At 43.6% G+C, this 23,899-nt stretch overlaps 1 protein-coding gene across 2 annotated transcripts in view; it reads right to left on the bottom strand.

The window, feature by feature from the left end:
• Positions 1-20,303, bottom strand: part of LOC110507837 (mitochondrial intermediate peptidase) — a 46,850-nt gene extending 26,547 nt beyond the window's left edge. Inside the window, exons 1-18 of one of the 2 annotated variants that reach the window (XM_021588188.3) lie at positions 19,623-20,303; positions 19,185-19,358; positions 15,882-15,970; positions 15,709-15,795; positions 15,551-15,614; positions 15,253-15,435; positions 14,805-14,961; positions 14,377-14,425; positions 13,916-13,976; positions 13,697-13,749; positions 9,904-10,057; positions 9,693-9,770; positions 9,281-9,488; positions 6,935-7,044; positions 6,760-6,834; positions 6,205-6,321; positions 3,077-3,198; positions 1,704-1,777 (exon numbers count right to left, since the gene is read on the bottom strand). In XM_021588188.3, coding sequence (XP_021443863.3) covers positions 1,704-1,777; positions 3,077-3,198; positions 6,205-6,321; positions 6,760-6,834; positions 6,935-7,044; positions 9,281-9,488; positions 9,693-9,770; positions 9,904-10,057; positions 13,697-13,749; positions 13,916-13,976; positions 14,377-14,425; positions 14,805-14,961; positions 15,253-15,435; positions 15,551-15,614; positions 15,709-15,795; positions 15,882-15,970; positions 19,185-19,358; positions 19,623-19,760 — 1,993 coding nt within the window. In that variant the 5' untranslated portion in view covers positions 19,761-20,303. The remainder of the gene's footprint in view (positions 1-1,703; positions 1,778-3,076; positions 3,199-6,204; positions 6,322-6,759; positions 6,835-6,934; positions 7,045-9,280; positions 9,489-9,692; positions 9,771-9,903; positions 10,058-13,696; positions 13,750-13,915; positions 13,977-14,376; positions 14,426-14,804; positions 14,962-15,252; positions 15,436-15,550; positions 15,615-15,708; positions 15,796-15,881; positions 15,971-19,184; positions 19,359-19,622) is intronic. The other variant, XM_021588189.3, reaches the window with a different exon arrangement.
• Between the last annotated feature and the right edge of the window lie 3,596 nt (positions 20,304-23,899).

Below are 23,899 nucleotides of genomic sequence, written 5' to 3'. Positions count from 1 at the left end.
CATCTACGTAACATTGCAAAAAATCTGAAACTTTCTGTCCAAAAATGATGCAGAAAAATTTATCCATGCTTTTGTCACTTCTAGGTTAGACTACTGCAATGCTCTACTTTCCGGCTACCCGGATAAAGCACTAAATAAACTTTAGTTAGTGCTAAATACGGCTGCTAGAATCCGGACTAGAACCAAAAAATGTGATCATATCACTCCAGTGCTAGCCTCCCTACACTGGCTTCCTGTCAAGGCAAGGGCTGATTTCAAGGTTTCACTGCTAACCTACAAAGCATTACATGGGCTTGCTAGGGAGGACCTCTCTCTCTGATTTGGTCCTGCCGTACATACCTACACGTACGCTACGGTCACAAGACGCAGGCCTCATAATTGTCCCTAGAATTTCTAAGCAAACAGCTGGAGGCAGGGCTTTCTCCTATACAGCTCAATTTTTATGGAATGGTCTGCCTACCCATGTAAGAGACGCAAACTCGGTCTCAACCTTTAAGTCTTTACTGAAGACTCATCTCTTCAGTGGGTCATATGATTGAGTGTAGTCTGGCCCAGGAGTGGGAAGGTGAACGGAAAGGCTCTGGAGCAACGAACCGCCCTTGCTGTCTCTGCCTGGCCGGTTCCCCTCTTTCCACTGGGATTCTCTGCCTCTAACCCTATTACAGGGGCTGAGTCACTGGCTTACTGGGGCTCTTTCATACCGTCCCTAGGAGGGGTGCGTCACTTGAGTGGGTTGAGTCACTGATGTGATCTTCCTGTCTGGGTTGGCGCCCCCCCTTGGGTTGTGCCGTGGCGGAGATCTTTGTGGGCTATACTCGGCCTTGTCTCAGGATGGTAAGTTGGTGGTTGAAGATATCCCTCTAGTGGTGTGGGGGCTGTGCTTTGGCAAAGTGGGTGGGGTATATCCTTCCTGTTTGGCCCTGTCCGGGGGTGTCCTCAGATGGGGCCACAGTGTCTCCTGACCCCTCCTGTCTCAGCCTCCAGTATTTATGCTGCAGTAGTTTATGTGTCGGGGGCTAGGGTCAGTTTGTTATATCTGGAGTACTTCTCCTGTCCTATTCGGTGTCCTGTGTGAATTTAAGTGTGCTCTCTCTAATTCTCTCTTTCTTTCTCTCTCTCGGAGGACCTGAGCCCTAGGACCATGCCTCAGGACTACCTGACATGATGACCACCTGGCCGTGCTGCTGCTCCAGTTTCAACTGTTCTGCTTTATTATTATTGGACCATGCTGGTAATTTATGAATATTTTAACATCTTGGCCATGTTCTGTTATAATCTCCACCCGGCACAGCCAGAAGAGGACTGGCCAACCCACATAGCCTGGTTCCTCTCTAGGTTTCTTCCTAGGTTTTGGCCTTTCTAGGGAGCTTTTCCTAGCCACCGTGCTTCTACACCTGCATTGCTTGCTGTTTGGGGTTTTAGGCTGGGTTTCTGTACAGCACTGAGATATCAGCTGATGTACGAAGAGCTATATAAATACATTTGATTTGCACAAGACTTTTAAAAACGGTTTTACATTATGAAGGGCCAGACATTAATTTATGATTTTTTACTTAGTCTGTAACACCATGGGCCAAATAGGTGACTGTAAACTGCTAAGGTGTTTTATGATGCAAGAAACCACTTCGCGGCATTCCTGGAGGAGGTGCTCGGCCCCACAAGTGCGCAGCTTAGAGGGCACATTGGTCAAGACCATGACATACCTTCCACCATGAGCATGGGCTCCTTCCCTCCCCCATGGGCAAGCATCTCCCTACGGTAGCGCTCTCCCATGTCCCTGGGGGAGAGAGAGGAAAGATAAGATTACAGTCACATGCATTCTCCTCCAGCAGCTCCTCTTCCCTACCCTGAGCAAAGTCTCAGCTCTCCCCTCACAGGGCTGATGATAGGAAACAGAGGTTCAACAACCACAGGTGGAACATAAACAATGTCAAAGGGAAAGGAGAGAAAGTAAGACAGAGAGAGAAAAAAGGACTGCGGGGCTCAAATCTCTGAGGTGAATCTCTAAACAAAGCCTCTGTGAAGTCAAAGTCAGAGCAGAACTGATAGGGAAGACTGTGGGGCTGTATAATGTGGACGCTGGTGGCTCTAACTGGATTACTGTACCACACCTGCCAAGCTGGTGTGGATTTCATATTAATGTCATGTTCAATGTCAAGCTGAGAGACTTAACACTACTCAGGGAAGGTTGCTTGTCAGAGAGCATTTGCCTCGGTCTTCTTGGAAATGCAAACAAGTTTATACCTTGCAGTCAAATGTACCGTAACTTTCAGTGATATAACAACAGACACACTGAATACCACCCTGCATACCACTGCTGGCTTGCTTCTGAAGCTAAGCAGGGTTGGTCTTGGTCAGTCCCTGGATGGGAGACCAGATGCTGCTGGAAGTGGTGTTGGAGGGCCAGTAGGAGGCACTCTTTCCTCTGGTCTAAAAAAATATCCCAATGCCCCAGGGCAGTGATTGAGGACACTGCCCTGTGTAGGGTGCTCTCTTTCATATGGGACATTAAACGGGTGTCCTGACTCTCTGAGATCATTTAAGATCCCATGGCACTCATCGTAAGAGTAGGGGTGTTAACCCCGGTGTCCTGGCTAAATTCCCAATTTGGCCCTCAAACCATCACGGTCACCTAATAATCCCCAGTTTACAATTGGCTCATTCATCCCCTGTAACTATTCCCCAGGTCGTTGCTGCAAATGAGAATTTGTTCTCAGTCAACTTACCTGGTAAAATAACAAATAAATAAAACTGTACCATCATTGAATGTAGCATAAACAGTTACCGGTGTGTGATTACACATGGCAAAAAATCTTAAGGGACACACAAAAATACATCACCAAATGGTCCTGGTATATTTTGACATTAATAAAGTCATGTTTCACCGATTTATGATTGCCTCGGAGGAAGTTCATTGTATTGCTACAGTAAACTGATTTTTTATTCCGTAGGGACCCTGCATTTAGTCACACCTATAAAAGTTAAGTATGTGCAGCAGACAACCATGTCTTGATATTGTGTGTATTTCATGATGAAGAGTTTATGTGAGGACACGCTGAATGGCTCACAGGCTCACCTGTTTAAAGGATCTTGAACAAAACACTGTTTCCACACCATGGAGGCCACAGCGCGGGACATGAGATAGGAGTAGTACTTGGCCCCGTAGCCAATGAGGTGGCTGAATCTCAGCTGCCATGCCTGCGAAAGAAAAAAAAGCATTTCACAAGATCACAACATCATTAACACCATACCCAATAAATAACCCAAATTAAACTGGCTTTCAACAGGTTCCACTGAATGATTTCAGAAAGACCACCACTGTATGTATACTGACAAATAAACATTTTATCTCACATAAAAAAAACAATAACAAAAACAGACAGATTGAATGCAATTAAAATAGCTTACGCATGGCGTCAGATAGCCTAGTGGTTAGAGAGTTGGACTAGTAACCGGAAGGTTGCAAGATCAAATCCCTGAGCTGACAAGGTAAAAATCAGTCGTTCTGCCCGAACAAGGCAGTTAACCCACTGTTCCTAGGCCGTCATTGTAAATAAGAATTTGTTCTTAACTGACTTAAATAAAAGTACCAAAAAATGTTTTTTTTTTTAGAGTTTAGTTTGGAGAGAAAGGCTAATTCAGCTTTGAAGGCTTAACTGTTCCCGCTCATAAAGGTTGCTAAAGGAAAAGACAAGCAGAGACATTCTTCTGTCATCATCTACTTCCCCCCCAGGAAAAGACCCAATATTATTTGGGCCATTAAAGACAGTCCATTGAAGTTTGTTCTTGTTACTGTCTGGTCACTGTTTTTTCTGCTTCAAAATTTATGCTACTGTTCAATTGGCCCATGATTAAGTCAAATATGGACTTTGATTTAACCGTATACATTTTACTTTAAACCTTTTACTTTGCTTTTAAAAGGAACAAAACATGGAAATTCCTAAATGGCAGAGTGCATACATTTCCTTTTCCCCTGGTTGCCTAAAGGGTCCAACTTCCTATCTGTAAAGACAACGTGCTCTATGATCAGGCCTGATTTTGGACTCCGGGGAAATTCACCATGGCAAATACTCACTCAGTCAGTCAGAAAGCAGTAGTGAAACAAAACTCAATTATACCCTATTCTCCACCGTTGTTGTAAAACACAAATGAAAAGCTAAGTACTGTTAAGTATTGTATCAGAGCATTGAGCCTGTAATGCATAAGGAACCTTACGAACCTTGCTAGAGCCACATAGATATCATCAAATGAAGTTGCCCTAACTAACATCCAAATGTGGGCCCAGATCTTTATAAATTAACAAGTGACTTCAGCTCTTAGGAGAAGATTTTTCCCCGACTGTGCTCTTTACAGTACCGTCTTGGATAGGTGCGATAGCTGAGTTTAAAGGGGCTAGTATAAAGCACCTTGTGCTCGGCCTTTGAGAGAGGTGCTGCTTATTTAAACAGAGGGCAGTGTGAAAGAGTTCTCCAGGCTGGGCGGATGATCCTCTAGCGTGAAACAGGCTGAAGCCGCAAAGTGTCTGCATGACGGGTCCCATCTGGGACGTAATGACTTTAATAAGGGTAAACAGTACTCCTGACAGAGGCAGAATTGGGGAAACCAAAATATTGGGAAACTGAGCACAAATCATGAGGAGAGAGTTCACCAGCCGCCCAGACGGTAGTACCAGAGGCCTATAGCAGTACCAGAGGCCTATAGCATATATTGGGTCACCCGGTTTGAACTCACCCTCATCTTGCTGTGGCAAGATATCCCCAACCGCACAACACCTTGGAACATGAAACGTAATTACAGGTATTACAAAGAATGGCTAAAACTTAGAGAGGGACAGTGAACACTCAAACTAATCAGTTCAGACACCAGTGCTCTGCATTATTTTTGAGCCGTCCAACTTGAGAAGGTCATAGTCCAGTCAACATCTCAGCGACAGATCCCTTTTGATCCACACAGACAAAGACTTGGAAAGTCAGAGAAGCATGTCACTCTGTTCTCCTAAGTATTAGATAAAAGGCATACTTGCAGACCAAGCTGCTTGAATTTATGCGCAGGGGTAGGCCTATGCATCATCCCCACAGCACTACTCATGAGAAAATAACATGTCTTGACTTTCTAGGACTCAGAGAAAACAGATAAAAACAAAGAATCATCAACATGGCAGATTGAATGTCATGCTTACTGCCATTTTCCAAATATTATTATTGCAGGCCCAGGGATTCCCATTTGGTCCATGTACTCAACAACAGATGATAGTCTTTCTCTCCAGTCAGAACTGATACCCCTGGTCTATAAACCATACACATGTCACAATCACCCCAGTGTTTATCATTTGGATCTCTCTGTAACCTATTAGCCATTAAAATGTTCAGTTTAGTGTGGAAAGTTTGGCTTCACTGCTTTTTTGTGAGCGCAGGGAGAGAAGAGAAAAAAACAAAAACATTTTTTTTTTTAAATATGGTCCTTTTAGCAGAATATAAACAAATCTGTTTTCACTAGCTCCAATCCCATGACAGATCCTGGAGGAAAACTACTCATCCCATCAAAACATGTCATTTGAGTGAAATGTTGAGTTTCGGCATGGTTTTATAGTTAAAGAAAAATTACTCCCCTGGGAGGTCGTTAGCTGCATGGATAAAAGCGGAAGTAGGACTTTTAGCGAGGGTAAAGCAACTATGGCTTGTAAGCTCAATTAAAGAAGGTGGAATATAGTTCTGACTGAGTGACGTCTATTCCTGATGGCCAACATAATTACAGATGAGGATAAATGCCTTATGATGACCATTCCTGTTAAATGATGGCTGTGTTTTACATTCTCTATTCCCTCCTGACTATTTTCATTAAAAGGACCACAGAAAGAAGAGTTTCAAATATTTCCCCCAGGGAGTGCTCATTCAAAGTATACCTCTGCTTTGTTATTTGAGCAGGGCCTCCAAAAAACCTTTAATCCCTTAAACGGTGCTGCGCCTGGGTAAGAGCTATAAAACCACAAAGCCAGAGAAGAATATCCAAAAAATAACTCCCTCTCTCTGCTGTTTTTGTCCCTCTGTTGCACGGGAGAAGGCACTGTGGTAAAGATTTGGGGATTAGACAAAGAATGTCCCCTCAAACGTTCATTAACTGTAAAGGCTGTAATTGAGCTCTTAATCAAAGTTCTACAGACCAACTCAGTGAAGGCAAAGGGCATTTTGATACTGAGGTACCCACCGTGTTTGGAGTGTACGGTAGGCCGTAGAATTTATGCTGCATGTCCTTTAAGATATCAGTCGTTGATCGGTTTTGGGGTTTTCCATGATACATTTGATCCAGAGCAGAGTAGAAAATCTGTCCACATAAGAAATAAACATGCTGAATCATTCATGTAGTTACATGTTAAACCTTTGAAACGTTCCCAAATATCCCGCTTAGAGTTAAGTTATTTTCTGTTGCCTGAAAAAGGCTGATATCTGTTAAGTCTCTAAACTACCATCAATCACTCAGTCAAAGCAATATTGTCATTTGTGTTTGAGTTTTTAAAGCAACGGTAACAATATAGGATACCTTGTTAAAAAACTACTATAAAGATTAGCAGATAACAGTTGTCAGTGTTTGCTGCCGTGCCAGTACATTTTAAACAGTTTGAGAGCAAAATGTTTTGCCCTTGTATTGTGCATTTTCATGAGAGTTCAGTGTCAACGTAACCCATGAGTGTTAATGTATCCCATTCAAGGAAAAGCTGTGACCCATTTTTGTTCATTGTTGTTGTATGTCAGGGGGATTTACCTGTAGTTGAGTGTCTGCCGCACCACACACCTTTTTGGACTCACACAGGCGAGCCACCATGCTCTGAGGCAGAGGCTGCAAAAACACAAAGACATTCATTTCTCAGCCGGACTACAGCACCATACCTTTACAGTAACCCATCTAGTAACACAAAAAAAATGGTGAGTTTGTGTACCTGTCCTGTTTGATAATGGCGGGCAAATTGGTTCACTACACGATAATCAGTGGCAAAGTACTCCATGAGAATAGAGGGGACCTCAGCAAAGTCAGTGGCACATCTGGTTCCTGAGAAGACAAAAGCAGTCTCAAGTTGCTCCATTACTGATCTATGTTATCTAAGTGGATGTCTGATCTATGTTATCTAAGTGGATGTCTCTCGACATGAAATTGACATTTTTACGCATCTTGAGTTACTTGCTAAGGCATATCCTTAGTCTTTATCTAACAAGTAAAGGAGCATGCAATCAATCCAATGATAACCAGTGTGGATTTCCTCACCAAGCCGTATCATTCTGAATTGTATTTAGCAGGCCTTTTCAAGTCTCCACACCATGACTGAACACAGCCTCTACGCATGCCATTCTAACCTGTGACCATCATTATAAGATGTCATTCACAACACCACCCACTACACAAGCAGAGGATGAAACCATTGATACCGAAATCAATCCTCCTCACTATTAGGACTATTGATTTGAGAGAGCTTTACATAGTCATTCCCATATTATTATTCACATTAAGAGTACAAATACACTGCTCAAATAAATAAAGGGAACACTAAAATAACACATTCTAGATCTGAATGAATGTAATATTCTTATTAAATAATTTTCTTTACATAGTTGAATGTGCTGACAACAAAATCACAAAAATTATCAATGGAAATCAAATTTTGCAATCCATGGAGGTCTGGATTTGGAGTCACACTCAAAATTAAAGTGGAAAACCACACTACAGGCTGATCCAACTTTGATGTAATGTCCTTAAAACAAGTCAAAATGAGTATCAGTAGTGTGTGTGGCCTCCACGTGCCTGTATGACCTCCCTACAATGCCTGGGCATGCTCCTGATGAGGTGGCGGATGTTCTCCTGAGGCATCTCCTCCCAGACCTGGACTAAAGCATCCGCCAACTCCTGGACAGTCTGTGGTGCAACGTGGCGTTGGTGGATGGAGCGAGACATGATGTCCCAGATGTGCTCAATTGGATTCAGGTCTGGGGAACGTGCGGGCCAGTCCATAGCATCAATGCCTTCCTCTTGCAGGAACTGCTGACACACTCCACCCACATGAGGTCTAGCATTGTCTTGCATTAGGAGGAACCCAGGGCCAACCGCACCAGCATATGGTCTCACAAGGGGTCTGAGGATCTCATCTCGGTACCTAATGGCAGTCAGGCTACCTCGGGCGAGCACATGGAGGGCTGTGCGGCCCCCCAAAGAAAAGCCACCCCACACCATGACTGACCCACCGCCAAACCGGTCATGCTGGAGGATGTTGCAGGCAGCAGAACGTTCTCCACGGCGTCTCCAGACTCTGTCACGTGCTCAGTGTGAACCTGCTTTCATCTGTGAAGAGCACAGGGTGCCAGTGGCGAATTTGCCAGTCTTGGTGTTCTCTGGCAAATGCCAAACGTCCTGCACGGTGTTGGGCTGTAAGCACAACCCCCACCTGTGGACGTCGGGCCCTCATACCACCCTCATGGAGTCTGTTTCTGACCATTTGAGCAGACACATGCACATTTGTGGCCTGCTTGAGGTCATTTTGCAGGGCTCTGGCAGTGCTCCTCCTTGCACAAAGGCGGAGGTAGCGGTCCTGCTGCTGGGTTGTTGCCCTCCTACGGCCTCCTCCACGTCTCCTGATGTACTGGCCTGTCTCCTGGTAGTGCCTCCATGCTCTGGACACTACGCTGACAGACACAGCAAACCTTCTTGCCACAGCTCGCATTGATGTGCCATCCTGGATGAGCTGCACTACCTGAGCCACTTGTGTGGGTTGTAGACTCCGTCTCATGCTACCACTAGAGTGAAAGCACCGCCAGCATTCAAAAGTGACCAAAACATCAGCCAGGAAGCATAGAAACTGAGAAGTGGTCTGTGGTCACCACCTGCACAGGGGGTGTCTTGCTAATTGCCTATAATTTCCACCTGTTGTCTATTCTATTTGCACAACTGCGTGTGAAATTTATTGTCAATCAGTGTTGCTTCCTAAGTGGACAGTTTGATTTCACAGAAGTGTGATTGACTTGGAGTTACATTGTGTTGTTTAAGTTTTCCCTTTATTTTTTTGAGCAGTGTACATAGAATACAACGGTAACAGAGTGATGCTAAGTATCCAATTTTTCACTTTAAAATGTCAAACAAAAACCAATGATTGCAAAGTTAAACAAACCATACAACTCTATGGACAAGGACGACTTGGACGTTTCAGCATCACTCTGGAATTACCCATAAGCACAATGCCAGGCTAAAGCTGCTAAAGTTAACAGTTCAACTCTGAGAATGTCAGATGAGCATGGCTGACCTGTGATGTGTTGGTAGCGTGTGCGCCCTAGCATGGAGTGCATGGCATGACCCATCTCGTGGAACAGATTCTCCATCATGCTCGGCGTGAGCAGGGTGGGGGCGCTCTTGGTGGGGTGGGGCAGGCTCAGCATCAGCACCACTACAGGCAGCTGGTACTGTCCGCTCTCCTGGCACTGCCGCCCACCGCGGATGGTGAAGTGGCAGTCCTGAGGAAGGGAGAGACAAAGAGAACATTGAGGCCCTGCCTTGAAATACATTATATGTACTGCTGGTTTCAAGATCAGTGCCACAGGGCCAGATACTTTTTTCTTTTGAACATGCTAGCTAACTTTTTTTGATCTACTGAAACTCATGTAATCTTTAAAGAAAGCCGGTTGCGTTGCGGGTGTGGCGTGTGAGGCTCTGTCTACCTGGTGAGGTTTATTTGCTCTGTGGAAGAAGTCACAGTAGATGTATCCCAGCAACCCCTCTGTCTCATGAACTACAGCCTGGACAGGAAGTGACAAAACAGTAAACTTAGGAGATCACACCATAGAAACACAATTTAGACTATGTAATCACAGCAAACAAATTAAAGCTTAAACACTAGGAACATTTGAATAGTTATATATATTTTTTTACCAGTTTGCGGACATCATCATTCCACACCTCTCCTGCACTTGGATGTTCAGACATGATAGAGACTCCATAGAGCTTGGTGAAGAGGCTGTTCAGGCCCTCCATACAAGACCCCAGGGAGAAGTAGGGGCTGTAGAGGCTGGGCTCAATGTTGTACCTGTAACCAAAACACAACCACAAAATGACAAACACTTCAGCCTAATCTCAGTTGTGTGACTGTGACAAGCTACTGTAGACAATTGCAGGAATCTCATGCTAAAACCAAATGGGCATCTATTAGCAAGGTTCCGTAGTTATTGATGGTGTTTTACAGATTCCTCTTATTTCTCCCTAAAGCTACTTGATGCTCTGATTAACACTTGTCATGCTGACTCTTCGGACTAACGCTCTCAGACTAGCAGACATAAAAGGGGAAGCCCTATCAGTTGATCTGCAAGGCTCCTGTCAATCTTGGGGAGCATGCACAATTACTCACTTCTGGTGTGGACAAAGCAAGCCCTTTGAAGCAAGCAATGCCTGCCCTGGAGGCATATCCAAATGTAATTTGGATTGAATTAAAGCCAGTGAGAAGGCCATTTCCTACGCCCAGCTTTACAGACATGATTACCATGAAGTGGCCTCCTTGCTTGATGTACAGTGCATTCGGAAAGTATTCAGACCCCTTGAATTTTCCACATATTGTTATGTTACAGCCTTATCCTAAAATGGATTAAATAAATACAAATCCTCAATCTACACACAATACCCCATAATGACAAAGTGAAAACATTTTATTTTATTATTTTCATAAGTATTTAGACCCTTTGCTATGAGACTCGAAATTGAGCTCAGGTGCATCCTGTTTCCATTGATCATCCTTGAGATTATTCTACAACTTGATTGGAGCCCACCTGTGGTAAATTTAATTGATTGGCCGTGATTTGGAAAGGCAAACACCTGTCTATATAAGGTCCCACAGTTGACAGTGCATGTCAGAGCAAAAACCAAGCAATGAGGTCGAAGGAATTGTCTGTAGAGCTCCGAAACAGGATTGTTTCGAGGCAGAGATCTGGGTATGGGTACCAAAGCATTTCTGCAGTATTGAAGAAGTTTGGAACGACTAAGAATCTTCCTAGAAATGGCCGCCTGGCCAAGCTGAGCAATCAGGGAAGAAGGGACTTGGTCAGGGAGGTGATCAAGAACCTGATGGTCGCTCTGGCAGAGCTCCAAATTTCCTCTGTGGAGATGGGAGAACCTTCCAGAAGGACACCCATCTCTACAGCACTCCACCAATCAGGCATTTATGGTATATTGGCCAGACGGAAGCCACTCCTCAGTAAAAGGCACACAACAGCCCGCTTGGAGTTCGCCAAAAGGCACCTATAGGATTCTCAGACCATGAGAAACAAGATTCTCTGGTCTGATGAAACCAAGATTGAACTCTTTGGCCTGAATGCCAAGCGTCACGTCTGGAGCAAAACTGGCACCATCCCTACGGTGAAGCATGGTGGTGGCAGTATCATGCTGTGGGGATGTTTTTCAGCGACAGGGACTGGGAGACTAGTCAGGAAAGATGATTGGAGCAAAGTACAGAGAGAGCCTTGATGAAAACCTGCTCCAGAGCGCTCATGACCTCAGACTGGGGCTAAGGTTCACCTTCCAACAGGACAACAACCCTAAGCACACAGCCAAGACAACGCATGAGTGACTTCAGGACAAGTCTCTGAATGTCCTTGAGTGGCCCAGCCAGAGCCTGGACTTTAACCCGATCGAACATCTCTGGAGATACCTGAAAACAGCTGTGCAGCGACGCTCCACATCCAACCTAACAGAGTTTGAGAAGATCTGCAGAGAAAAGTGGGAGAAACTCCCCAAATACAGGTGTGCCTAACTTGTAGCGTCATACCCAAGAAGACTCGAGGCTGTAATCGCTGCCAAAGGTGCTTCAACAAAGTACTGAGTCAAGGGTCTGAATACTTATGTAAATTTCATTTTTTGAAGCATGTTTTGCTTTCTCATTATGGGGTATTGTGTGTAGGTTGATGAGGGAGGATAAAATATGTAATCAATTTTAGAATAAGGCTGTGACGTAACAAAATGTGGAAAAAGTCAAGGGGTCTGAATACTTTCCGAATGCACTGTATATGGGACAAAGTCTGTGGCAACAGGAAGCTTTTTCACCGACTGCTAATGGAATAATAGCAGTAATCATATGATCTTTCCTAAAGACTATTAAAGGGAGTAATTTATACTATCTTGCACATGATGTACTACTGGGCCTTCATTTACCACACATAATCTGAAACTCCTTTCAGTAGGACATGAACATTCTCCAACTGACTTCAGTAGGAACTGCAAACCACTAATGCTGCTGACTAAGAGAAAAGGGCAACAGGAGCCACTTAACGGTGGTGGTAACTACGGGCAACCAGCCATCCCTGGGAACCGACCGCATTCTAAACCCAACTCCTAACAACCAACATAGCACACCAAGAAGAGGGCTGAGGGGAAAGTGATTCGGAAACAGATTTTCCTCAGTTAAAAGAAGAAAAAAAACAACTCTCCAACATATCTCCCCCTCCTCAGACAGAGGTTGTGCCAAATCCCATTGTGGAAACAGCCATTGAGTCCATCCCCCAGGACCTGGAATGTCTGCATTAAAGCTTTAATAAACCGTTAGACTTATAGGTCTCTGGTGATCGCCTGAGTGGAAAAGCAGTTCATTAATAATGTCCGTAAAAAGACGACATGAGACCGGCGCAAAACTGGAGACGCTAGATGTGACCAACCACATCTCCCATTCACTCAAACGTTCACAGCAGATTAGGCCATTCCACTTCTCCATCTGTGAATCATGACATTTATGAATTACCCTTGACAATAAATATAATACGCTTTATTAACCACCCAAAGCCCATTAATCAGCATTAAAACTGCAGAATATATTACGCACACTAGAACAAATGCATAGGGTCTCAACAGATAATACATAATATTGTATATGCTATTGGAGATATCCTTTCCCGACAGACTAAAATGGGATTTACTCCTGCAATGAGTTCAGGTTGAGTTGAATGCTGTCTGGGTCCTCACTGTATTTTGGATGGTTCTCATCTGCCTAACACATTCAAACTCTGTCTTTCTATACTGTAGCATGGCAACAGTGATTCAGGTTGCATATTCTAATCCATTGTTTTGGATATGTTCCATCACATAAATAAAAATGACAGGGAACATGTATTACGCAAGGATAATTCATTCAATTAAATAAACGCAGAGGGGAAAATCTTCAGGTAAAATGAGGTGACAGCACAACTGAGTGCAAAGGAAGTTGATCCAGCTTGATTATGTGGAAAAGAATAAACAAAGACTTACGTAGCTCCCATTTATTTAACCTTTATTTAACTAGGCAAGTAGTTAAGAACAAATTCTTATTTACAATGACGGCCTACACTTGCCAAACCCGGACGACGTTGGGTCAATTGTGCGCCGCCCTACGGGACTCCCAATCACGGCCTGATACAGCCTGAATTCGAACCAGGGTGTCTGTTGTGAAGCCTCTAGCACTGAGATGCAGTGCCTTAGACCGCTGCGCCACTCGGGAGCTCCCATGCTCCTCTCCTAACACAATTGATACCCGAGGAAGACCAGGTAAAAAAAATTAAATGATGCGCTGCACTGAAATACAAAGTTGCCACCCACCCCAACTACAGACAGATTGATTTCTATCTAACAGATTTATCTCATTGACAGTTGGCAGAGAATAACTGGATCAGTTGCTTTGTTTGAATAATAGATCTAGGACTGTAATACTCACCTTTCAGCACGCAACACACCACTGAAGTATGGAGGATCCCATGGCATAAGCTCCTATGGAAGATAAACATATAACTAATAGCTTGTGACAAGAATAAATAACACACCACTATTTGTATTCACCTTTTTTTAATCTCACTATGGACTCATATCTTTATATGTACATTGCTACATCAGCTGGAATATGAATATTTATAAACGACGACAAAGCAGTATTTACCGCATTAAGGGGGTTGAGTTTTGTCTTCATGTCTTTAATCATCTCAAAGTCTATTGCGGTTCTGTATGGGAAGAAATTTCAAATGAGTTGCTGATGTGATTGCTGACTTCACTGTCAGGCCTAATTAAAATTCAATATGTGAAAAGTGTATTCATCTATTTAACAAACTATTATTTCTGCTTTATAGTCAATTCTGTATCCAAATAACTGGCTCTCTGAAAGCTCCAGCATATAAATTGGAATTCAAACGTATTTGTTTTCAAACCTTCACTTCACTAAACTTATAAAGCTCTTTCACTCTTTCAAGGTTATATCGTCCCCTTGTGGTAGAGAGGATACATGTCAGCTTTTCAAGACAAGGTGGATTATATATTTCCTTATATATACTCTATATAAGGTGAACAAATTGTGTTGATTTTGGCATAGCTCATTTTTTATTGTACTTGTATTATGTGCTGTACCTTTCGGACAGTTTGTCCGTCAGTAGCTGGAGGAAGTTCATCACTGTCTCTGTGGGCAGAAGAAAGGCGGGCCATGTTATAGCAGTCACACAGAAAGGCTTTATCATTCCCAACATCAACAGTGTAGCACAGTTGTAGTGTAATATTCTAACTGGGTGACAGTTTTTGCCTGGGTGATTTGTTTGTGTTTAATAGAGGGCATTGGTTGAATCATTCATCCATTCATGTAAACTGCTGGTAAACCTAGTTGAACAAGTATGTTTACTAACTTGGCGGTATCTGGCTGAAATGGTAGTCATTGCTAAATATCTCTCCTAATCATACACTGAAGCACTACCAATGCTTAAACATATGAATCCAAAAAAGGCCGAAGGTTTACTAATTGAAGTGAAAGTCATTGTTGGGGGACAGGGGCGGAAGCATAATACCTGGGGTTTTGGCCATGGTTCCCTGTAAAGCTCTGTGTGCGTAAGACTCATATCCCACCAGTTTGGCCAGTTTGTTCCTGCATTTCAACAGCTCTTCCAGACACTCCATCAGATCTGCATTTGGGTAGAGGAAAATCCTATAGGCAACCTCCCGAACCTGAAAAGAATGTCAAAAGCATGTGTTTCAGGTTCTTCCCCCCTTAGCCATACCTATCACAGAGCAACCCTCCCAGGCATGGAGCATCAAATAAAATCAGGACAAAATCAGGAAAATGCAGGACAAAGAGAGTCTGACTATTACTCAACAATAGCATTTCACACAGCATTAAGCAGCATTAAGTAGGCATTTCTCCAGATAGACTGCAGCGCCAGCAGTACAACTGGATATCATGTGAGATTGGCGCTACCAGGTGGTGAAAGAGAGAAACATTTGCAAATGAAAACATACCAGGTCATTAGAGGACTCAGCGTGTAGACCCCCAATCTGAATGAAACTGCCCTCCGTTGCAAAGTGGCAATGAATGTGCTCAGGTATAGCCGACTTTGCTATTCTGTTTGGGAGGTGAGAGCCCATAAGAAACTCATTGTTTAGATCCAAGAGCTTGACGTGAAGCTTGACAGCCTCTTTCCTCTGCAAAATGTAAAGTCAGAAAAGAGACAGTAAGATGGAGGATGGAGGATGAAAGAAACATGTGACAGGGGTGGTTATCAACACACTAAAAAACAATTAAAAAGGGGTACCTTACCAGTTTTTCATCCAGATGAATTCCACTGATCGCAAAGTCAAACATGAACAGCTCAGCCACTTTCCTAGGTAGACAGAAACATTTACATTACCTGAATGAAACTGTCAAGTCTACGCTAAATGAACTACCGGTGAAAGGATTTAGGTTGGAGAGCATACCTTGTTTCTGGGTCCAACTGAGCTAAAACTTCTTTGTTATCCAACAAATTCTTTAAACTTCTACAAAGGTCAACATTGGTGTTGAGTCTGTGAGATAAACAAACAGTGAAGAATCATTATGCAATATGCCACTCAATAACATATTCTACTAGACCTAGTTCAATGGCACTTACTTCTCTACAACTGTGCCGATCTCTATACATGTCTTCTCTGCTGCCTCACGGAAGGACGGTTCCGGATGTGCCACTTTCACAAAGTCAGCCTGGTTTGGGAAGAAAAATAACTGTACCTGTCAACTTAAATTGATTGTTTTTTGACTCTATCCTGTGCTTTCTACATGAATAACAATAAATATATACAGTACTAGTCAAAAGTTTGGACACACCTACTCATTCTAGGGTTTTTACTTTATTTTTTACTATTTTCTACATTGTAGAATAATAGTGACGACATCAAAACAATGAAATAACACATATGGAATCGTGTAGTAAACAAAAAAAAGTGTTAAACAAATCAAAATATATTTTATATTTGAGATTCTTCAAAGTAGCCACCCTTTGCCTTGATGACAGCTTTGCACACTCTTGGCATTTTCTCAAGCAGCTTCATGAGGTATTTAATATAGAGTGGGGAGAACAAGTATTTGATAACCTGCAAAATGGTCAGTGTTTCCTACTTACAAAGCATGTAGAGGTCTGCAATTTTTATCTTAGGTACACTTCAACTGTGAGAGACGGAATCTAAAACAAAAATCCAGAAAATCACATTGTATGATTTTTAAGGAATTAATTTGCATTTTATTGGATGACATAAGTATTTGATCACCTACCAACCAGTAAGAATTCCAGCTCTCACAGACCTGTTAGTTTTTCTTTAAGAAGCCCTCCTGTTCTCCACTCATTACCTGTATTAACTGCACCTGTTTGAACTCGTTATCTGTATAAAAGACACCTGTCCACACACTCAATCAAACAGATGCCAACCTCTGCACAATGGCCAAGACCAGAGAGCTGTGTAAGGACATCAGGTATAAAATTATAGACCTGCACAAGGCTGGGATGGGCTACAAGACAATAGGCAAGCAGCTTGGTGAGAAGGCAACAACTGCAATTTATTAGAAAATGGAAGAAGTTCAAGATGACGGTCAATCACCCTCGATCTGTGGCTCCATGCAAGATCTCACCTCGTGGGGCATCAATGATCATGAGGAAGGTGAGGGATTATTAGAAAATGGAAGAAGGTCAAGATGACAGTCAATCACCTTCAGTCTGGGGCTCCATGCAAGATCTCACCTCGTGGGGCATCATGGATCATGAGGAAGGTGAGGGATCAGCCCAAAACTACACGGCAGGACCTGGTCTATGACCTGAAGAGAGCTGGGACCACAGTCTCAAAGAAAACCATTAGTAACACACTACGCCGTCAAGCCAGGGCAAGTCCAGGTCCGTCTGAAGTTTGCCAATGACCATCTGGATGATCCAGAGGAGGAATGGGAGAAGGTCATGTGGTCTGATGAGACAAAAATAGAGCTTTTTGGTCTAAACTCCACTCGCCATGTTTGGAGGAAGAAGGATGAGTACAACCCCAAGAACACCATCCCAACCGTGAAGCATGGAGGTGGAAACATCATTCTTTGGGGACGCTTTCTGCAAAGGGAACAGGACGACTGCACCGTATTGAGGGGAGGATGGATGGGGCCATGTATCGCGAGATCTTGGCCAACAACCACCTCCTCTCAGTGAGAGCATTGAAGATGGGTCGTGGCTGGGTCTTCCAGTATGACGACAACCCGAAACACACAGCCAGGGCAACTAAGGAGTGGCTCCATAAGAAGCATCTCAAGGTCCTGGAGTGGCCTAGCCAGTCTCCAGACCTGAACCCAATAGAAAATCTTTGGAGGGAGCTAAAAGTCCGTATTGCCCAGCGATAGCCCCGAAACCTGAAGGATCTAGAGAAGGTCTGTATGGAGGAGTGGGCCAAAATCCCTGCTGCAGTGTGTGCAAACCTGGTCAAGAACTACAGGAAACGTATGATCTCTGTAATTGCAAACACAGGTTTCTGTACCAAATATTAAGTTCTGCTTTTCTGATGTATCAAATACTTATGTCATGCAATAAAATGCAAATTAATTACTTAATCATACGTGATTTTCTGAATTTTTGTTTTAGATTCCGTCTCTCACAGTTGAAGTGTACCTATGATAAAAAATTAGACCTCTACATGCTTTGTAAGTAGGAAAACCTGCAAAATCGGCAGTGTATCAAATACTTGTTCTCCCCACTGTATATTTAACTAGACAAGTCAGTTAAGAACAAATTCTTATTTAAATGACAGCCTATACAGGCGAAACTCCCAAACTTTTCTTGTCGGATCTACACGAACCACGTAGGTCACCTATTTTGGATTCAAAACTGCGAATTTCGCCGAAAGGTGACTAGTTTGCATCCCTGATGATGAAACGGTCTCATGAGGACCGCCACAGGAAAGGAAGACCCAGAGTTACCTCTGCTGCAGAGGATACGTTCATTAGAGTTACCAGCCACTAAGGGGTGATGAATTGCAGCCCAAAGAAATGCTTCACAGAGTTCAAGTGACAGACACATTTCAACATCAACTGTTCAGAAGAGAATGCGTGAATCAGGCCTTCATGGTCAAATTGCTGTAAAGAAACCACTACTAAAGGACACCAATAAGCAGAAGAGACTTGCTTGGGCCATGAAACACAAGCAACAGACATTAGACCAGTGTAAATCTGTCCTTTGGTCTGTCCTTAGATTTTTGGTTCCAACCTCTGTGTCGCAGAGTGGGTGAACGGATGATCTCCGCATGTGTGGTTCCCACCGTGAAGTATGGAGGTGGTTGTGTGATGGTGCTTTGCTGGTGACACTGTCAGGAATGTATTTAGAATTCAAGGCACACTTAACCAGCATGTCTACCACAGCATTCTGCAGTGTTATCCCACCCCATCTGGTTTGCTCTTAGTGGGATTATTATCTGTTATTCAACAGGGCAATGACCCAACACGCCTTCAGGCTGTGTAAGGGCTATTTGACCAAGAAGGAGAGTGATGGAGTACTGCATCAGATGACCTGGCCTCCACAATCACCCAACCTCAAACCAATTGAGATGGTTTGGGATGAGTCTGACCGCAAAATGAAGGAAAAGCAGCCAACAAGTGCTCAGCATATGTGGGAACTCCTTCAAGACTGTTGGAAAAGCATTCCAGGTGAAGCTGGTTGAGAGAATGCCAAGAGTGTACAAAGCTGTCATCAAGGCAAAGGGTGGCTACTTTGAATAATCTAAAATATATTTATATTTGCTTAACACTTTTGGTTACTACATGATTCCATATGCGTTATTTCATCATTTTGATGTCTTCACTATTATTCTACACTTTAGAAAATAGATAAAATAAAGAAAAACCCTTAAATGAGTTGGTGTGTCCAAACTGTTGACTGGAACTGTATACATCTTACCAGGTCTGCTACTTTGCACAAGCCGTCTGAGAGTTGGTCAAAAGTCTCCACAGTAACAGCTCCAGGAGGGCTGCTGCAGACTTTATCCACCAGCTCCTGTGTGTCCTTCAGAGCCCTTTTAGTGGTCACCTCGAAGCCAGCAGGGGAGCTCAGCTCTGGGACTCCAAACAAGCCCTGTGAAGGTTTTAGGATACCGTTTGACTACATTATGTGGGTTGGAATTTAAAATACTGTTACTAGTCTAGACCAAATGCTATGTGAATGCTATCTGACTATTAGTTACTTTTCTTGACTGAAGGACAAAGCAGTGTTTGTAAAAACAGTATAGTGACAAGTGCAAATCAAATACAGTAGTGTTAGATAAAACAACAACTAGCTACATCACATAGGCTAAGATACATTTGGGAATACTGTAGTTTCATGACTTGATTAACATACCACATTTTTTTCAAACAACTCAAGTCTTCTGTGAGGTTTGGCATTGAAGGCAGCTCCTACAGGTGACCAAGTGGTGACATTTCTCCTCCATATCCCTCTGTGTTTTACAATGTAAAGCAAACGCTTGCAAGCTGACATGATAATGCACTTACGTTAATTAGCGATCTACAGATGACTTGACTGACTAACCCACTGACTCGGCTAGTACTGTAAACAATGGAGAAACGACTTCGAGGACATGCTAGCTAACGTTAACCAATAATTTAGCTACCAATCCACTTTGACTGATTAGGCTGAAGAATAAAGTTAAGTATTGTACACGCAAAATCCAGATATCTTCAGATGGTTTGATAGCCAACTGTCCAGTGATGAACGTAAAATATGTTTTTAGCAAGCATTTGGTAGAATTTGACAGTCAAGCGAACAGCTTCCACATGTTAGCTAATGATTGGTAAATGCATTTTTGTGCTGAAGAATACTATAAATTGATCAAAATGTATATTGCCACATTTACTTGATCAACTTGGCACTATATTAATATTCCAAAATATGTTTTAATGGTGCGGAATGGTAGGCATAACTATAAATATTTTTTTGCCTGTAACAGATAGCATAAGTTATACCGAAAGTGCTGAACGATTTATAAAATGGGTTATGCCTCGTTCATGTCCTGTCGGAAAATTGAGACTTCCGAATTAAAAGGAACGTAAGTTATTTGCGTAGAGCTTCCTATTGGTTAATTCTGAAGGTGTTATCACATATAGTCCTCTTTAAAATAAACGATCTCAGTACTCTTTACTGTGAATTCTGGTGTAAAAAGAAAATAAGCAAAATAACTCATCTTTGTATTCACACTGCCCTTCACCTATTTTGTGGTCTGAGTCCTCTTTGCATTCACATTGCTACTGTGTTTAGAAAGGACATTCACTCAATGCACTCTGTTTTTTTACAAAGTGCAGGACAAGCCATTCCATCAGAATGCGTTATTGGACAGCTAGATTTAACTAAATCAAATCAAATGTACACTGCTCAAAAAATAAAGGGAACACTAAAATAACACGTCCTAGATTTGAATGAATGAAATATTCTTATTAAATACTTTTTTCTTTACATAGTTGAATGTGCTGAAAACAAAATCACACAAAAATTATCAATGGAAATCAAATTTATCATCCCATGGAGGTCTGGATTTGGAGTGACACTCAAAATTAAAGTGGAAAACCACACTACAGGCTGATCCAACTTTGATGTAATGTCCTTAAAACAAGTCAAAATGAGGCTCAGTAGTGTGTGTGGCCTCCACGTGCCTGTATGGCCTCCCTACAACGCCTGGGCATGCTCCTGATGAGGTGGCGGATGGTCTCCTGAGGCATCTCCTCCCAGACCTGGACTAAAGCATCCGCCAACTCCTGGACAGTCTGTGGTGCAACGTGGCGTTGGTGGATGGAGCGAGACATGATGTCCCAGATGTGCTTAATTGGATTCAGGTCTGGGGAACGTGCGGGCCAGTCCATAGCATCAATGCCTTCCTCTTGCAGGAACTGCTGACACACTCCAGCCACATGAGTTCTAGCATTGTCTTGCATTAGGAGGAACCCAGGGCCAACCGCACCAGCATATGGTCTCACAAGGGGTCTGAGGATCTCGTCTCGGTACCTAATGGCAGTCAGGCTACCTCTGGCGAGCACATGGAGGGCTGTGCGGTCCCCCAAAGAAGGGGAGGGCTGTGCCACCCTACACCATGACTGACCCACTGCCAAACCGGTCATGCTGGAGGATGTTGCAGGCAGCAGAACGTTCTCCACGGCGTCTCCAGACTGTCACGTGCTCAGTGTGAACCTGCTTTCATCTGTGAAGAGCACAGGGCGCCAGTGGCGAATTTGCCAATCTTGGTGTTCTCTGGCAAATGCCAATCGTCCTGCACGGTGTTGGGCTGTAAGCACAACCCCCACCTGTGGATGTCGGGCCCTCATACCACCCTCATGGAGTGTTGTTTCTGACCGTTTGAGCAGACACATGCACATTTGTGGCCTGCTGGAGGTTATTTTGCAGGGCTCTGGCAGTGCTCCTCCTGCTCCTCCTTGCACAAAGGCGGAGGTAGCGGTCCTGCTGCTGGGTTGTTGCCCTCCTACGGCCTCCTCCACGTCTCCTGATGTACTGGCCTGTCTCCTGGTAGCGCCTCCATGCTCTGGACACTACGCTGACAGACACAGCAAGCCTTCTTGCCACAGATCGCATTGATGCTCCATCCTGGATGAGCTGCACTACCTGAGCCACTTGTGTGGATTGTAGACTCCGTCTCATGCTACCACTAGAGTGAAAGCACCACCAGCATTCAAAAGTGACCAAAACATCAGCCAGGAAGCATAGGAACTGAGAAGTGGTCTGTGGTTACCACCTGCAGAACCACTCCTTTATTGGGGGTGTCTTGCTAATTGCCTATAATTTCCACCTGTTGTCTATTCCATTTGCACAACAGCATGTGAAATTTATTGTCAATCAGTGTTGCTTCCTAAGTGGACAGTTTGATTTCACAGAAGTGTGATTGACTTGGAGTTATATTGTGTTGTTTAAGTTTTCCCTTTATTTTTTGAGCAGTGTATTTATAAAGCCCCTTTTACATCAGCAGATGTCACAAAGTGCTTATACAGAAACCCTGCCCAAAACCCCAAACAGCATTGCGGATGTAGAAGCAAGGTGGCTAGGAACAACTTATTAGAAAGGCAGGAACCTAGGAAGAAACCTAGAGAGGAACCAGGCTGTGTCTGGTGGAGATTATAAGAGTACATGGCCACTACTTACATTTTGGAAGATAATAGATTGCAAATAAATTAAAATATGAAATATAAATAATTGTAATCAGAAGATACTATTAACATTAAAATATTATTGGTAATAATAAATAACAGAAGAATAACTGCAGATTAAATAATGCTGTAAAGGGGCCTCCCGAGTGGCGTAGCGGTCTAAGGCACTGCATTGCAGTGCTAGAGGCGTCACTGTATTACACCTGGCCGTGATCTGGAGTCCCAATAGGGCGGCGCACAATTGGCCCAGTGTCATCCGCGTTAGGAGAGGTTTTGGCCGGGGGAGGCTTTACTTGGCTCATCACACTTTAGCAACTCCTTGTGGCGTGCCGGGCACCTGCAGTCTAATCTCGGTTGTCAGTTAAACAGTGTTTCCTCCGACACATTGGTGCGGCTGGCTTCGGGGTTAAACCAGCGGGTGTTAAGAAGCGCGGTTTGGCGGGTCATGTTTCGGGGGACGCATGACTCAGCCTTCGCCTCCCGAGCCCGTTAGGGAGTTGAAGTGATGAGACAAGATTGAAAAAGGGGGTAAAAAAGAATCATGCTGTAATTGAAAATTGTACACCCCATGTAGGCTACTGCCTCGTTAAGAACTATAATTGATTTGTACTCTGTTGTGATTCTCACCAAATATGTTGGTGTCTTCTCACACTATTCAAACCCTACAATCGAATAAAAGGTTTATGCAGCTTTCTTAGCCTAAAGATCACATATTGTAAACAAATATTCAACTAAAAACTCATGTTTAAGAATTTCTGTGCATCCTTGACAATCACTAATCAATAGGCCTGTCCAAAAACAGCACCCATTTTTTTCTGCCAACCTGCACATCATCAACTTCTCTCTTTTGTGGCACCAATGTGAGAGGGTTTATAGTAGGGGAAATGGTGTTGCAGTAGTCTAGTGATCACCGACAACTACGAGAGAGCCTATAGGGAGGTCGGAGACCTGGCCGTGTGGTGCCAGGACAACAACCTCTCCCTCAATGCGATCAAGACAAAGGAGATGATTGTGGACTACAGGAAAAAGAGCACAGAGCACATCCCCATTCTCATCGACGGGGCTGCAGTGGAGAAGGTTGAGAGCTTCGAGTACCTTGGTGTCCACATCACCAACAAACTAACATGATCCAAGCACACCAAGACAGTTGTGAAGAGGGCACAACACAACCTATTCCCCCTCAGGAGACCGAAAAGATTTGGCATGGGTCCTCAGATCCTCAAAAGGTTCTACAGCACCATCGAAAGCATCACTGCCTGGTATGGCAACTGCTCCGCCTCCAACCGCAAGGCACTACAGAGGGTAGTGCGAACGGCCCAGCACATCACTGGGGCCAAGCTTTCTGCCATCCAGGACCTCTATACCAGGCGGTGTCAGAGGAAGGCCTTAAAAATTGTCACTCCAGCCTCCCTAGTCATAGACTGTTCTCTTTGCTACCGCTCTGCAAGTGGTACCGGAGCACCAAGTTTA

The sequence above is a fragment of the Oncorhynchus mykiss genome, chromosome 27 (genome assembly GCF_057628025.1).
Source record: "Oncorhynchus mykiss isolate SJ-2025 chromosome 27, ASM5762802v1, whole genome shotgun sequence".
NCBI lineage: Eukaryota > Metazoa > Chordata > Actinopteri > Salmoniformes > Salmonidae > Oncorhynchus > Oncorhynchus mykiss.
This window is presented reverse-complemented; position numbering and strand designations above follow the sequence as displayed.